The sequence below is a fragment of the Heteronotia binoei genome, chromosome 2, assembly GCF_032191835.1.
Source record: "Heteronotia binoei isolate CCM8104 ecotype False Entrance Well chromosome 2, APGP_CSIRO_Hbin_v1, whole genome shotgun sequence".
Lineage (NCBI taxonomy): Eukaryota > Metazoa > Chordata > Lepidosauria > Squamata > Gekkonidae > Heteronotia > Heteronotia binoei.
The window spans coordinates 32,634,356-32,652,077 of NC_083224.1; the positions used below are offsets into that span (position 1 = coordinate 32,634,356).

The 17,722-nt window shown below is 43.0% G+C and overlaps 1 protein-coding gene across 2 annotated transcripts in view; it reads left to right on the forward strand.

The window, feature by feature from the left end:
• Positions 1-17,365, forward strand: part of CBLN4 (cerebellin 4 precursor) — a 36,361-nt gene extending 18,996 nt beyond the window's left edge. The window contains exons 3-4 of one of the 2 annotated variants that reach the window (XM_060230769.1): positions 15,833-15,968; positions 16,059-17,365. In XM_060230769.1, coding sequence (XP_060086752.1) covers positions 15,833-15,968; positions 16,059-16,090 — 168 coding nt within the window. In that variant the 3' untranslated portion in view covers positions 16,091-17,365. Of the gene's footprint in view, positions 1-15,832 lie in introns of both variants that reach the window. The other variant, XM_060230768.1, reaches the window with a different exon arrangement.
• The last annotated feature ends 357 nt before the right edge of the window (positions 17,366-17,722 follow it).

Genomic DNA, 17,722 nt, shown 5'->3' on the forward strand with positions numbered 1-17,722 from the left:
CGGCTACGCCACTTGGCAGGCCCCCTCTTGCGCCGACATGCCCTGCGCCTCTGCTATGCCCCAAACTCGGCGGGGTGGCGCTCTGCCCTCAGCCAATAGTGGTGGCATGCTGCTGCAACTGGAGAGTGGCGCACACCCCATTTCCGCTGGCGCGGAGGAGGATATGCCGACGTATGTCTCCCTACCACTGGCATAGCGGTAAGTCCGCCTCCAGAGCACTTTCAGCCCCCTCCCCCCTTTTAGGATTGTGCTGTAAGTTTCTGAATCCCAGGACCACGAGGCAACATTAGGGGAAATTCTCAGCTTCTATGCTCATTGTTGGCCATTTAGAGGAACTGGTTGGCCACTGTGTGAGAGAGGATGCTGGACTAGATGGACCACTGGTCTTATCCAGCAGGGCTCTTATGTTTTTAATTACAAGGATGAAAGATAATGCAGGAAGGCAAGACAATAGCTAGAATAATCATCACAGTGGACTACAACCCTATTCCATTATGTAGGAACCCTCCTGGCCTGTTCCATTCTATTGAAGTATTAATCCCTTTGTTAAAAATGCACCCCCTGAAGAGCTGTGTTTTGCACATTCTGCAGAAAAGCATGGGATCCAGCCTAATCTCCTCAGGCAGCTGTTCTAAAAGGAGGGCTCCTACAGGTCAAGCATTCTACAGAATGTACAAAACAGAAATGTTTCCCCACCCACAGCAGAAAAGATACGGAGTTCCACTATCTTAAAAATATGACTCTGTCTCATAATTAATCGAATCATTTAGCTAGATAATTGTCTACAGACAGCCGCTGTCCAAGGTATCAGCCAGAAGCCTTTCATAGCGCTTGTGACCTTAATCATTTAGCTAGATATGCCAGGGATTGGCCAGGAAACCTTCTGCATGTTAACAAAACAAACCAATGAGCTACAATCCTCTTTTCAATGAGCTACAATCCTCTACGGGGAGAAAAGCAGATTGCACAGGGCAGTTTTGATTTGAAGAATGAAGCAGAGAAAAGGGTAGAACAGTTTCTCCTCATCTGTCCTCTGCTCAGACTCGCAGCCTGCCCAGGACGAATATTTTTTTAAGTAGAGGAAAGTCACAGGGAACTCTGTATAATATCCAGTTTGCCTCTCCGTGTAAGTGCAGAGAGATGCATTAGACTTAAGATATGAAGGGGAAGTCTCTTCTTCCAAATGAGTATTTGATGGCTGAAAAAGTCATCTTAGGAACATCTTGCTTTTAAACCCAGTGGCATCGCAACTGCTCTCAGAAGAGCAAGTTTCCTTCTGGCTCCAGTGCATGTTCTCCTCATGAAGATGAGGTAGCCTTCTACCTGCAGAAATGCATCTTGGATTTAAGAGCTGTATATACAGAACACCCACCTTGCCTTTAAAAGCACTTCACTTATTCTAAAAGAGAAAATATTTCATAGGAGCTTTTTTCAGTATTTCCCTAAATTTCCAATTTTACCATCAGGGAAAAAAACCTAGGGAAAAAGGCCTGGGGCAGGAGTGAGAAAAACTATTTCCCCTCATTTTTCTTCTCCCCACTGGCCTTCATGTCTCTATTGATGGATTTGAGGGTCAGAATTGTAGTGTAATAGAATGAGGGTAAAGTGGACCTCACTACTCTAGAGTATTATTGAATGCTTCCCCCATTCAAGAAATGCCCCACAAGTAGAAAACTAGCATACCAAGATGAAGGGTTTTAGCACCTATCCTTTGCTTGCTGTCCTCCTTTTATTAGTTGGGGGTTAAATCTAAGGAGTATCTAAATGAGGTGCCTCAACCTGTGGTCTGAAGTCTTCTCTTCCAGCTCATTCTGCTAAGTGTTCAAGACAGGCTGTCCCTGAATTTACCATTATTATCACCTATCACTGTAGGTCATTACTTTCTTTCATTTTTATATGCTTCTTATTCCCCCCTCCCCAAAAATAGAAACACAAGTGAACTTACAAACTTTAACATCATTTAGTAACATCATTATTCATCCTACTCAATCACCATGCAACCACCCTAGAAATGTCCATCAGCAAAGACATTATGAGTTTCATTTAATGTTGTTTCAGGTAATAGTGTTTTGTTTCAGAACTTGTGATTTCCAGTGTATAGACTTTTGATTTCATTAGATGATTTTTAGTTTTCCGTCTCCTGCTACCTTTTGGACATTTTCATAGTTTCACTCAAATGCCATTTTACTAAATAACCTGTTGTCCTTGATATAAATTGGGTTATTTCCTGTTCACCCATGAGCAAGTTAAAGATACTTGGTCCTTGACTGTGAAATTGATCCCTAGTCTCCACTTCCTGACTTTCATTACTGATTCTCACATTAAAAAGCCATCTTCTTACTTTGAGACAGAGATTTATAATCAAAGTTGCAAAGTACAGAAGAAGGAATAGAAGGGGCATTATTAAAAGGAGAGATTAAAAGGGCCAGTTTCCCAGGATAACATGTATAACATTATGTTGGGGAACATGGCTTCTGCTTGCAGCTTCCACATGAATAGCTGAAGTAACCTTGTTCTGAATCAGACCATTGGCCTATTAAGGTTAGTATTGTCTACTTTGACTGGCAGTAGCTCACCCAGGTCTTAGATTGAGAACTTTGACATCTCATTGGGTGCTGCTACTCAGGACACACAAGACTTGTCCATAAGCAACAACAACAACAACAAAATTTTATTTGTATCCCGCCCTCCCCGCCGGAGCAGGCTCAGGGCGGCTAACAGCATCATTCAAATTTCAATTATACAAAGAAAACAAAAGAAAACAAATTACATTCAAACATTAAAATTCTGATTAAGTTTAAAATTAGTTAATTAAATTAGAGTGATAAAAGTGCTAATGCTATTTGTTCTTTTTTGATGGTGGTTATCATTAGCAATTTCTTTCTTCATCAGCGAAAGCCAGTCGGAAGAGGAAGGTCTTGCAGGCCCTGCGGAATTGTTCAAGATCCCGCAGGGCCCGCATTTCCTCTGGAAGTTGGTTCTATAGGCTCGGGGCTACAGAGGAGAAGGCCCGGTTACGGGTGTTTGCAGCTTCACCTCTCTCGGTCCGGGAGTAGTCAACAAGTTTTTCCCGGCTGACCTCAGTGCTCTCTGGGGTTCATATGGGGAGAGACGGTCCCTAAGGTAGACAGGTCCTCGACCATATAGGGCTTTAAAGGTAATGACCAGCACTTTGTAACTAACCCGGTATATAACTGGCAGCTAGTGCAGCTCGCACAGTCCAGGCTGTATGTGCTCCCATTTAGGAAGCCCCAACAGCAGTCTAGCCGCTGCATTCTGCACCAGCTGCAGCTTCCGGGTTCAGCTCCTCCCCCTACACATAAGGCACCACCACCCATGCCACTATGGACTCTGACTGTAGCATCTATCAGAATGACAGTATCTATATGTTTCAGAGTCAGTATCCTTTTGCAGAAGAACTGCACTGATTCTTCCTCAGCAAGGATTTCTCTGTGCACCTAATGACTGCAAACATAATTTGACTTTGCACCAATTTACCTAGGGAAGAAGTTCCTGTATCCCAAGTGTGGCCAAACTTGCTTACCTTAAGAGCCACATAGAATAATGTCAGATGTTTGAGAGCTGCAAGACATGAATGTCAGACATTTGAGAGAGGAAGGAAGGAAGGAAGGAAGGAAGGAAGGAAGGAAGGAAGGAAGGAAGGAAGGAAGGAAGGAAGGAAGGAAGGAAGGAAGGTGGGAAGGTAGGTGGGAAGGAAGATGGGAAGGGAGAGGTGGAAAGAAAGTAACTTTAAACACATTCTCCAAGCTATCGCAGGGCACACTTGGCTTGGAGAAGTGATTTAAAGAGACATATCCAGCAAAAGCTTCTCGAGCAACACAATATTTGTGAAAGAACCACATGTGGCTCCCAAGCTACAGTTTGGCCACCCCGCTGTATCCTTTTTGAAAAATTGTTGCATTGACAATCTAGGTGGATCATTTGTCTGATCCAGAAAACTCGACTTATGTTTATTCTTAGTTAGACTTAGCAGAACTCACTCTCAGTGGATGTAGTGGTGCCCATGAGCACAGACAGCTTTAAAAGGGGGCTAGGCAGATTTATGGAGGTAAGGTCCCATCGATGGCTACCAGCCATGACGACTACAGACCGTCTCTTCTGTCCAAAACTGATTGGCTGGAAACCTTTGGATACCAGTGCAGGGAACAGGGGTGTAATTCTAGCAGGAGCTCTATTGCATATTAGGCCACACACCCCTGATGTAGCCAATCGACCAAGAGCTTACAGGGCTCTTGCAACCCCTGGCTGGGAAGCAGCATCGGGGTTGGCCTTGGCCTGTATGCCCTGTTTATTGATCCTCCAAGGCATCTGATCAATCACTTTGTGAAACAGAATGCTGGACTAGATGAACCATTGGTCTGATCCAGCAGGGGTCATTTTATGTTCATATCTTCCAGTTCTAGAATGAAAAGAAAGCTACTTCTACTGGTAAAGGGTTTGAAGATCTCTTGACTTTACGCCCTTAGCTCAGTGATATATTACCTCTTAATTTTCAGATGCGTTGGGAATAACCCAGCTTCCTTTCTTCATGCCTTCATTGCATATATAGGATGCTCAGGAGGTCACTCAGCCAGACACTGTCCAGACTAAAGACCTGCTAAATTCCACACCCTCCAACAATTACTGTAACCCCCAATTGTTTCCCTCAGCAACTTTGTGTGATGCAGCTTTTCAGATGAGCTGCCTGAAAACAATGGTTCATGTTCATGTTTGCTGAATTGTATTTGTTTGCTGTTTGTTTATACCCTGCCTTTCTTCCCAGTGGGGACCCAGAGCAGTTTACATCATTTCTCTCTCCTTCATTTTATCTTCATAGCGACTCTGTGAGATAGATTAGGTTAAGAGTGTGCAACTGGCCCAAAGTCACTCAGCAAACTTCTATAGCATTGTGGGGACTTAAACTGGGGTCTTCCAGATCTTAGTTCAACATTTTAACCGCTGTACCACTCTTGTGGGGGAAGGGGTGAAGTATTTTGCCAACATTTTTTGCTTCTTGAAATCTTAATATCTCCTACATGAAGATTTTTTTTTTTTTGTTCTCTTTGGCTAATGGTATGGGACATGCAGCACCAGTGCTAGGGTGCCAGCACAAGGCCAACATCCCAGGCATGGTGCCCCTGCCTGGTGCACTCCTCCTTCTCCCCACCCTCACCTGCAGTGAGGGCAAGCTGGACTGGCAGTGGAGTGGTTCGCACAGCTTGCCCCGCTGCTGACTGCTGTAGATCCACCTCCCGTTCCATGTCTGGAAGCACAGGCACAGTGTGGGAGGTGGAGCTACGGAAGTCAGTGATGGGGCAAGCTGTGAAAACTGTACCTCTGCTGCCAAGCTTGTGAATTTCTCTTGCCAGGGTGGGGGGGAGGGTGTGTGGGGGAGCTGACACCAGTGCTCTCTCCCCTAGGCCGTGCTCCAGGCAGCCACCTCAGGCTGCCTAATGGATATGCTGGCTGTGGGGACATCCTTTCTATTACAAGAGCAACCAGGTAGATTATTCCCAAGTGCATGTCCCTGCATTGCAGAGGAATAATTCCTGCACTGGGTTGCACATCTCTCTGCATCATGTGTCTTTCAGCAAGTCTCACATTTGGATGAACATCCCAATGAGAAAGCAATGGATTGGCTAAGGAATGGAACATCCCAAACACTGCTCAGTCATGGGGGCAACAACTATGAATTATGCAAAAAAAAAAATGTGCAAAGGAGTGAAAACTGATGTCTTTTTAATATTCAAACTTTTTTCTTCTCCTGAAATTGCAACTATTAAACCTTCAAAACTTCAGTACAGTTCAAGTGAGTTCATTTTTCCAGCATCAGTGATTAAAAGAATGCACATCGTTTTATTCAGGTCAGTCAGCAATTTTTCTCCAGGTCAGCTTGGCTAGTGTAGCTTTTATGAATTTCCTGTATTGTGCAGGGGGTTGGACTAGATGACCCTGGAGATCCCTTCCAATTCTATGATTTTATGTCTCTATCTAGTACATTTTCACCCCGCATTTCCTCAAATTAATTCAGGACTCATTTACTTACTCATTTAACTTACCTATTCACTTCAAGTTCTCTCATCGCTTGGGCCCCACAGCATCCTACATTGTTCTTCCTTTTTCTAACTTATCTTCACAACTACCCTGTAGGGGAGGTTAGGTTGAGAGACAGTGACTGGCCCAAGGTCACCCAGCAGGCTTCTATGGCAGAACAGGGATTTGAATCCAGAGCTCCTGAACTCCAGTGCAAAACCTCTAACCACCACACTACACTATTCTGCAATCCCCCTATGTACATCATCTTGGCATTTTTCTTCTCTCTACTGCCCCCCTCTGGCCAGTTTCATGAATCAGATTGATTTACTATTTGTAATTTTCAGCAGAGAATTATTTTATTTTAAGGTCATTCAGATCAGTAGTCTTAGACCAGTTATTGGGCCTAGGATTGCACTGTTAGTTTCACTCTGTTTAGCTATTTGCCTCTCTAAAGCCTTCTTGGCTTTCCTCACTATAGCTTTTACATTTGGCTTGCCACAGTTATGTGCTTTTCATTTGTATTACCAGGCAAACCAAATGTAAAAGCTATATTTTCTTAGTAAGTGGTTACAGCTTTCTTTTCTGGCTAACCACTTTGGTGTCCTTTTGGGACATTTTGTGCCATTTCCAATATTCAGCATACATTTTATTTTGAACTATTTTTTTTTTTTTATTCCCAGCTCCCTAAAGAGATTTTGCACTTCTGAATATACCTTTTAGTTTTCTTCTTTTCTAATCTTTCCAATTTTTAGGGGGAGGGGGTGGAAATCTCCTTTTAAAATGAAATACGACTCTGTTGGACTTTCTGGGCAATTTTCCATGCATAATGCATTGATCTTGGTAGTTGGGCTGTGATCACTAAGCTGCTTAGCAGTGCTTGCATCTTGTTTTGGATCTTGGGAACTACATAGGATGAAGTTGAGAATCACTTCTTTTGTTACTCGCTCCACAATTCGGTGTTCTGAAAGCACAAGTATTGTATTGAGAAATCTTGGGCACTGTCCAACATAGAGTTAAATGTTCCTAAGCCTATTCATGTGCCTAAATGTTCATTTAGCCAGCCAACATAAAAGTAACTGAAGTTATCAGTGATTAGAACATTTTCTACTTTGCCTGACTTCTTTCCTGTGTCTCAGGATCTCAACTGGGCTTTTGGTTGGGGGTGTTGATGCTATATCGTTAACATTATGTGAGTTTCAGGCCTGTGGATTCTTCTCTTAATGGTTCAGTAGCTAAATTCACTGGGGTTGCATTAGTCCAAAGCAAAATCCATAAATTAAAGCCATGTAAAAGCCTTGTATTAGGAACAATCAAAATGGCACACAAAAAAAGTTTACATGCCTGAGTTCTCCAGAATTCTTCATCACAGTGGATGTTGACAAATGATCCATCCTGATGAAGAATCCTGGAGAACTCAAAAACTTGCAAGATGCCATGTGTTATTTTAGTTGATCCTAATACAAGGTATGGACATGACTTTGGATTTTCCTTCAGCTTCACTTTTGGCTGTTCTGGGAAATGGCTTACTTTTAACATTTCTACGGCATTGGATTCTATTTTCATACCCTTTGTGACTTAGGCAGCAATGCTAAGCAGGTCGACTCTGAATTCTACTAGTGTCTATTCAATGGGGCTTACTCACAGGAGTGCTCTTAGGATTGTACTGTAACAGACAAATATTATGCCAATTAGAGTTAGTCTTGTCTTTCCATTAAATGCATTCTGTTGGTTTTCATTGGTCCACAAACTTTCTAATTCACCCATAATCTTTTTTAGTTTCAGGCACTCATTCACCAAACCCTTTTTTTTATTATTTTTGAACATTTATATGTAGAAATCTATCAGTACAAATGTGGCTATATATGTGGATATGTAAATCAGGAGACTGGAGCATGAACAGAGAAGACAGATACCGTAATTAAACAAACCTCACAGAGCCCACATCTGAAGAAAAAATTGAAATAAAAATATTTTGGAGTGTTAACTGCTCCCTTCAAATAGTAAAAGCAGCACCTGGAGCTTTAAGTAACACATGCCCTTGGTAACTGTTGTTAGGCAGCTACAACAGTATTGCCAGGAAGTCTTAGTTTCTGTCAGTAAAAGGCAGGGGGAGAAAGAAAGGCACTTTCCAGGACTGTTTCAACATCTGAAGGAGGATTTATTGGAGTCAGGTCTGGCAGAGACTACTGGGTGACTGGCCATCACCTGACCTGCATGAATCAGCCCAAACCTGATTGCTTGCCACCCCACAACAGCCAGTGTGATGTAGTGGACAGAGCTTCACATTACAATCTGGGAGACCCAAACTTGGATCCTTGCTCTGCCACAGAAACGCACGTGGTGACCTTGGGCCAGTCACTCTTTCCCTCACACTTGATGAGAGGATAAAATGGAGGAGAGGAGAATGATGTAAGCACCTGTGGGTCCCTGTGAGATCGGACAAGGTTGGGTTAGCCTGGGCCACGCAGGCAGGGTAACTACGAGAGAGCCAGTTTGATGTAGTGGTTAAGTGTGTAGACTCTTATCTGGGAGAACCAGGTTTGATTCCCCACTCCTCCATATGCAGTTGCTGATGTGATCCTGGGTCAGTCACAAGTTCTCACAGAGCTCTTCTGCTCAAGCGCAGTTTCTGTCAGAGCTCTCTTGTCCCACCTACTTCACAGGGTGTCTGTTGTGGGGAGGGGAGGGGAGGGGAAAGGAGATTGTAAACTGCTCTGAGACTCCTTTGGGTGATAAGGGTCAGGGTACAAATCCAATCTTCTCCTCCTACATAGCAGGTGTAAGGCCTGGTTCAAAACCAGGGCTTTTCTTTCCTTTTTTTTTTTTAGCAGGAATGCAGTTCCAGCTGGCTTGGCATCAGACGATGTGGCATAATATGCAAATGAGTTCCTGCTGTGTGAAACAATGGTGACATCAAGGGGTGTTGCCTAATATGCAAATGAGTTCCTTCTGGGCTTTTTCTAAAAAAAAAAAGCCCTGGTTTAATCATTGTCAGGATTGCTGGGAAATATCAGTTTGGATATCCTTCAAATCTTGGTTTTTGTCAGTAGGAGTCAGGGGGAGGGCCCTTTTCAGGGCTATTTTGGTCTGGCATTACATCTGTGTTCCTGTCCTTCCTGCCCTGGAGGGAAGACTCACCGGGGCCAGGCCCAGCAGCAACCCTTCGGACAACTTGCTACTATGCAATTTGTGCAACTTGCCCAGGTGTTGCAGTGGCTACTGGTTGACTTGATGCTCCACAAGTTTTCTAAGGTCTAGAGACAGTTTTTTTTTACTATTTGCACAAATTGTCCAGGCCTAGCAGTGGCCACCATGCAACTCATGCAAGCAACTTGCTACTGTACAGTGTTTCCATCTTGGTCAGACTTTTCCCAGGGAGAGGCTGTCAGAGGGAAGACAGGAGGGAAAGTTGTGAACCAGTATTTTGCAGTGGTTAGAGTGCCAGGTTCAGATCCCCACTCTGCCATGGAAACTTGCTGACTTGAGTGACCTTGCTCGAGTATCTCTTTCTTAGTCTTATCTTAGTCTGCCTTGTAGTTTTGTTGTGAGGATAAAATGGAGGATATGCGGAAGATGTGAGCTGCGTTTGATCCCCACTGGGGAGAAAGGTAGGGTATAAATGAAGCAAGTAAATAAGAAAGCAAGGTGAAGACTGTGGGAGCAGATAAAGGAAAAGTTGATAGGAGAGTGGGGATGAAAGATGGAAGCAGGGGAAGCAGAGAGAACATGGGGGCTGCCAGGAGAAGGGAAAGAGAAGAGAAAGAGAAAGAAGAAATAATGTGTGGAAGAGGACACGGGGAAAATGAAAATGAAACAACCTTCACAAGTCCTTGCAGGTTCCCCTCTTGTACATTATATTTCTCTTTGACTGACTTTTTTAAAAGTACGAAGCATTTTTTCCCCTGTGGCATTTTCCTCTTTTTTGACTGACTTTCAGAAGTTTGCCTGCACTTGTCCTGTGCTTAGATCTCCATGTGTGCAACAGAATGCTTGCAGCAGTGAGCAGTCAACAAGGCAGATGTAATTAGTGAGGCTGAAGCAAAAGAAAACGGGAGAGGATGGGTGTTTTGAGAATATTTTCGCAGCTGCAAATGAGCCTCGTCTTGTCATCCTTTTTAGGCAACGCTTTGTAAACTGTTATGAAATTCTTCACAAGGAACTGGGCAATGTGGGAAAGAGAGAAAATTCTGCTAGGTTTCAAGGCAACTGGGCCAAAGCTCCCTTGCTTTGTGTGAATCCAAATAAGAACATAAAAGAAGCCATGTTGGATCAGGCCAATAGCCCATCCAGTCCAACACTCTGTGTCACGCAGTGGCCAAAATATCTATATATACACACACACTGTGTCTAATAGCCACTGATGGACCTCTGCTCCATATTTTTATCAAACCCCCTCTTGAAGCTGACTATGCTTGTAGCCACCACCACCTCCTGTGGCAGTGAATTCCACATGTTAATCACCCTTTGGGTGAAGAAGTACTTCCTTCTATCCGTTTTAACCTGACTGCTCAGCAATTTCATCGAATGCCCATGAGTTCTTGTATTGTGAGGAAGGGAGAAAAGTACTTCTTTCTCTACTTTCTCCATCCCATGCATAATCTTGTAAACCTCTATCATGTCACCCCAAGCGTTTTAACCTTTTTTCATAGGGAAAGTGTTCCAAATCTTTAATCATTCTAGTCGCTCTTTTCTGCACTTTTTCCAATGCTACAATATCCTTTTTGAGGTGCGGAGACCAGAATTGTACACAGTATTCCAAATGAGACCGCACTATCAATTTATACAGGGGCATTATGATACTGGCTGATTTGTTTTCAATTCCCTTCGTAATAATTCCAAGCATGGCATTGGCCTTTTTTATTGCAATCGCACACTGTGTTGACATTTCAGTGAGTTATCTACCACGACCCCAAGATCCCTCTCTTAGCCACATTGGGCCTCATCTGCCACGTTGACGCCCACCCACCCAGCCTCAGCAGATCCCTTTGGAGTGCTTCACAATCCTCTCTGGTTCTCACCATCCTGCACAATTTAGTGTCATCTGCAAACTTGGCCACTTCACTGCTTACTCCCAACTCCAAATCATTTATGAACAAGTTTTTTTTTTTCAATTTTAAATAAATTTATTAACATTAATATAACAATAACAATCCAACACATACAACTATTACAATATCTATAACTTTAGCCATCCCATTATGATTACAATATTATGTAGAGAGACTTAATAGAATACAAAGTCTATATATTTTTCTGGCAGTTGACATGAAACATTTTGTTGTTCTTGTACAAACTTAAAGAAATGATACCATTTTTCCACAAACGTGTTATTGTCTTTTCCGCTTTCTAAAACTTCTGATTGCCGAATTGTGTTTGCTATCTTATCCATTGCTAGTACTGAGTCCTGCGGCACCCCACTGCTTACCGTCCTCCACTGCGAAGACTGCCCATTTATACTCACTCTCTGCTTCCTATTAATGGGAATGGCTGGCTGACCTGGTTGCCTCAGTAACAAGGGCAAATTCTCTTTCCTGCCTCATAAACAGCAGCAGATCAGGGCAAGGTGTTTGAGTGTCAGATCAGGGGATAGGGAATCCTGCCCCTAACTGGCCTAAAGGTGATGTGATGACAACACTCAGAAGTGACATCATAATGTCACCAACACTCTAGTTTTGGGGTAAAACTCTATGGTAAAATCATCTATGAACCATAGAGTTTTATAAAAAAAAAAACTAGCGTGCCACCCCCAATGTCAGCAACATGATTACATCACTTCTGGGTGACATCAACACAGATGAGTGTGTGACAGAAGCTCCTGAAGAGGAGCAAGGATCCCTCCACTAGCTGCCAGCTAGGACCTGGCAACCCTATCAGGGGAGCATAGAGGTGGTCAGGGCTTTTTTTGTAGCAGGAGCTCCTTTGCATATTAGGCCACTCCCCCCTGATGTAGCCAATCCTCTTGGAGCTTACAGTAGACCCTGTACTAAGAGCCATATAAGCTCTTGGAGGAATGGCTGCATCAGGGGTGTGTGCCCTAATATGCAAAGGAGTTTCTGCTACAAAAAAACCCCTGGAGGTGGTGTTGGACTATGATCTGGAAGATTCAGGTTCAAATCCCTGCAGTCCCACAGAAGCTCATTGGGTAATTTTGGGTCAATCACTCTCTCTCAGCTGAACCTATGCCACAGAATTAGGGTTGTCAAGCAGTTCCTGGCAACCAGTGGGAAGTCTGGAGGTCACAGTGTCACAGGAGAACTGTTTTTTTAAAATGCAGCCTCATGTAGTTAATGGAAGTTCTTAATGGACATAACACGGAGTAGCTCTAGGAATCACTGGAAACTCTAGGGTTAAACTGTATATATATTTTTTTCTCTCTCTGCTGATGGGCAACAGGGCCAGGGGCAGGATCCCCTGTCCCTATGGGAGACTTGGCAGCCCTATACAGAATGGCTGCCATTGCAAAAATAAAACACAGGAGAGAATAATATTGTAAGAAGCTTTGGGTCCCAACTATGGAGTTAAACAGGGTACAAATATCCAGGGTTTTTGTGTGTGCAGGAGCCCATAGGAGCGGAGCTCCGCCTAGGCTGGCCAGGGCTCTGGCTGGCCCAACCAACCATGCATCAGCCAAATGCTCCCAGGCCAGGGGGTGTGGCCTAATAATGCAAATGAGCTCCTGCTGGGCTTTTTCTACAAAAAAGCACTGCAAATATTTACATGGATTTTGGGTGGTGGATGTATATATATCCCCCCCCATTAGTAATTTTTGTAGCAAAAACCAAGTGTTACAATTGTTTTGTAGAAAAAGTCCGGCAGGGGCTCATTTACATATTAGGCCAAACCCCCTGACACCAAGCCAGCCGAAACGGCGTTCCTGTGCATTCCTGCTAAAAAAAAACTCAAGTTACAATACGTTGGCAGAGCAGTCACATCGAGGCAGCTTCACACATCTGCTCAATGATGACTGCAGCAACAGGTGTGACCTGCAATTTTTGAATGAGCCATTGCTCATGAAAGACTGCCGCAAGAGAGCATGCTGCCCAGCACTGCCTTTCAAGAGAATGCTTTTCAACCGAATCAGTTCACATATTCAGCTGGGAGCCATCCAGTTATATGGCCTGTAATACCTGAACAAGGAGAAATGAGATGATACACTTTTACGGAGTTTCAATTTATGGCATGGGGAGTGGGGATGTCAGTGGTTCAAATGACAAGCACTATCAAAAGAAACCCCACAAGGCAGGGCGAGTCACTTTGGTGAGCCGAAGGAACTCCATGAATCGTTATCCAAAAGCTTTAGGAGTAGTTTTGATTGTCAACTGCAAGCCTTGTATTGTGGGCTCATTAGGGGCTTAGCTCCATTTAATTTACAGTAGAAAACTGGATGGCGGAAAAAAACTGGATTATCAAGCTGCTAGTAGACTGTCAGTAATATTTTTGGTGGTTTGTCTCCTACTATCTCTTCTGTTGGCAGATAAGGGGTCTAAGTTGGCACTTCCATTGGCAAATAAGGGGTCAACTTCTGTCTGTTGCCTTCTCATAATAGAGCCTTCTCTGCTGTTTGGGGGATAATTCTTTTTGTGGGGGAATTCAGTGGGGCACCAGTTGGTAGCAAAGAAAGGCATAGGGACAGGCATAGATCTCTGGTCCACTCAGCAGTCTCATGGCTTTAAAATTATCTGAACTGTTTTTGGTGACTCACAAGCAGTGAAAGTTTAAAGATTCTTATAAATTTACCCTTACTTGGATTTCTCTGAATTTGGGGTTCTGAATCATCTTGTCCCCTAAGTAGTGTGGCTTGGGCTAACCCAATCTCATCAGATCTCAGAAGTGAAGTACAGCCATCTTTGGTAAGTATTTGAATGGGAGACCACCAAGGAAACCCAGAGTTGCTATGTACAGACAGGTAATGGCAACCCCCCCTTTGAAAGTCTCGCACCATGAAAACTCCAAAGGGTTGCCATAAATCAGTTGCAACTTGACAGCACTTTACACATACACTAGTACATTAGCAACTCACCATTTTTTCTTTATTATTTCATTGAGACAGATGTGCATGTTTTTTGTCCTTACAGACTTTTAACATACACAAATTCATTCATTCATTCATTCATTCATTCATTCATTCATTCATTCATTCATTCATTCATTCATTCATTCCTTGGATTTATATCCTGCCCTCTCTGCTGAAGCAGACTCAGGGTGGCTAATGCACGTGCCATCTCATGCCGGTTCAAGACAGATGGCATACACAGTCTACAAACAAAGTAAATAAATATATAATTTCATGCCCAGACCGTAAGAAATCTTGATGCAAGGAAGTCAGACTTTGGTTTGAACAGATGAATCTGCCTGCCACTGCCAGGCTGGGTACAGACAGGCAGCTTCACGTACACTGGAGGTGTCCCAAACTGTGCTGCCCCAAACTGGAACAGCCAAATCCTGATCAGACACTCCCGAGCAAAATGCTCATACAGGGCTTTTTTTGTAGCAGGAACTCCTTCGCACATTAGGCCACACATACCCTGATGTAGCCAATCCTCCAAGACCTTACAGAGCTCTTAGTACAGGGCCTACTGTAAGCTTCAGGAGGATTTGCAACACCAGGGGTGTGTGGCCTAATTTGCAAAGGAGTTCCTGCTAAAAAAAAAAAAAAGCCCTGTGCCTGTATATCACATGGGGGGGGGGTAGGGGGGTGCTCTTTGGTGCATTCATAGAATCATAGAGTTGGAAGGGATCTGCAGGATCATCTAGCCCAATTTCTTGCATGTGGCTGTTGCATGCCATCCCCTTAGCACAGTTCCCCCCCCCTTACATTTTTAATAGCCATGTGCTCATGTGCACATATGCACATGCACACATATGCTCATGCACACATGCACTCATGCACTCTGGGCAAGTTTTTTTTTTTTTTTAAAAAGAATACCAATGAGTGCCTACAGTGGATTGTTGAGTTCACATTGCCACCCTGCCTCACTTGCATGCTCCTGCATTCAGATGCCCAGAAAGACAGATGGAGTGCAGAAGAAGAACTTGCTACCACTTCTCAAGTGGTAGCTATTTGATCCACCTCAGAGACATTGGAGGATGGGGTGAGTGCGAGAGCGGGATGGATGACAGCTGTGCCTGTCTGAATTTGTTTTTTTTAATCCACCTGGGAGCCATGCCTATGTCAGCTCAAATTGGCCATCTGAATTCAGCCTCAGACTATGGGTCTATCAAGGTCAGGATTATCTATTCCAGCTGGCAGCCCTCTCCAGGGTCTCCTGTGGAGGCCTTTCACACCACCTACTGCCTGATCTTTTCAACTGGAAAAGCCTGAGATTTAACCTGGGATTATGTGTGCAAAGGTTCTCTACCACTGAGCCACAGCCTCTCCCTTTTACAGAGATTTAACCATAGTTCAGAATACACAAACAATGGTTTTTTTTTAAAAAAAAAGACACAAAAAAGACAGTTTTCTAAAATTAACGTTGCAAGTGATCAAAGTTAAATTGGAAGACAGGTGAAGCAGGATCTGGGGCAGAGACAATCCATGGACAATGATAACAGCAAAATTTAAGACATTAGTACGAGCCCAATGTAGCTGTATTATCTCTGATATGTTTTGCATTGTCTCTTCCTTCCATATGCAAACTAGCTAATTATTCAGTAGTGCTATTTTTGAAAGCCTGTTGAAACATTGGTTTATGGTCCCCAGGCTATGTGTGGCTTCTAACGGTCCTTTGCGTAGAATTCATTAAAGTCAGATGGGTCACTGGTAACTTGAGTTTCTTCAGTGCTTTCCTTCTTGTAGGTGAACTTGATGCTAAATGGGAAACCGGTCATTTCTGCATTTGCTGGGGACAAAGATGTCACTCGAGAAGCTGCGACAAACGGAGTTCTACTGTATTTAGACAAGGAAGATAAGGTTTACCTGAAACTGGAGAAAGGTAATCTGGTTGGTGGATGGCAGTATTCAACGTTTTCTGGCTTCCTGGTCTTCCCCCTGTAAGGTCAATTTCCCTGTGACATTCATCCAGGTGTGGATCGGTCCATTGCTTCTGTTCTTTGAAGATCATCTCCTCATCCTTTGGATTGATGTTTTCTTTCTCGGTTTCTCATGGGTGAATATGGATTCTCTATATGGCGATTGGCCTACCTGAACTACTCTGAGATTCCACCGAAAATTTTATGTGTTTGAATACGGTGCATTTGGATTAAGACTTAAAAGCAGACAATAAATATCTATGCTTCATGTTACAAAATACAGCAGCCTGCAAGGTTTACTTCTGCGTTCCTTTACCGGACATATTGGATTTGTGGGAGAAGTGGATAATTATGGTGTTCTTTCTCTGCCCCCACCCCGATATTTTTAAAAGACTGGCAGCCAGGTTTATGATTTCAGAATCTTTTGAGTTCAGTCTTCAATCAAGATTAATGCATAACTGCCAAAGAACTGCTCATTGATATATTAGTCATATCATGCCTTTGTTCCTCTTGCGCTCTAAAACAAAAATGTAACATAAATCCATTCCATTCAGTTGGGAAAAGAATAGATAATGGTTATTGATAAGCAATTGACTGCACTGCTTCTCTTTGTACAGTGTTCTGGATGGTCCACTTAGATGTTTTCCTTCAAATAATTAATCTCAAAGAAGACCACCCTGCTGAAAGTGAATGAGGCATGGTCGGATGTTATTTGCACATGGAGGGGATTTATATTCTACTGAAAGTATTTTCTAATAATGAGAAAAGATTATCCTGCTTAAAAAATACTTACCTAGGTTAAATGGGATCATTTTGGCAAACCTCTGCAAAACAGGCTTGCTCCATAGGAAATTTCACACTGGCTCTTCACCTTTAATTAACATGATTGATAATAACCACTTTATTAAAAACCGAAGGGAATCATTCCTTAGGCACAGCAAATTCATTAGTTGGAGACGGAAGCTCTCCCCTCTTTTTTTAAATTATGTCAGTTTCCCAAGCCTTCTGTTGTGTTTGAGGTGTCATCTGGTTTTGCCTTAACTGCACAAATGTATATATAACGATGATAGATACTGTGGGGCACAATGCAGCCGAAGTTAAGCATTTCGGGCCCTGTTGAGGTCAGCAGGAGGGATTTCCCAACTTCTGTTTCATTCTTCCATTGAAATCAAAGGGACTTTAAAAAGCGCTTCACTTAGGCTGGGTTGTACCTGATCTGTTTAGCAAATATTCAGTCCAAATAGCCGGTACCTGAATTTGGTGCAATATCTTTTCTGTCTTTTTGTAAAGGCCATATGAATTCATAAATTTATTTCTTATGTTGCTGTTACATAATAAAAATTAATATATGTTAGTGTAACCTTTTTTCGGGTAACCTTTGGGCTTCTGAATTTTTTTTCCACAATTTTCATTTGATGTCAGAATTGTTTTATGCGAGGTTATATAACAGCTGTAGGAGGCAGGCTACAGTTGCTGTAGTCTTGTGTTGTAAGTACCACGAAGCATTCACCTGTCTTCAGATACATTGAAATAAACTTTGCCAGTGTGTGTGTGTGTGTGTGTGGGGGGGGGGGTTAGTTGCCAGGAACAGCTAATTGGACTCACGATGTATAAGTAACTGAGCAATAAGTATATCTAAGATTGGATTAAAGCAGTTGGTGAAACCTGTGAATTGCAGCAAATTAGCATACAGATATGCCTTAATAAATAATAAAAG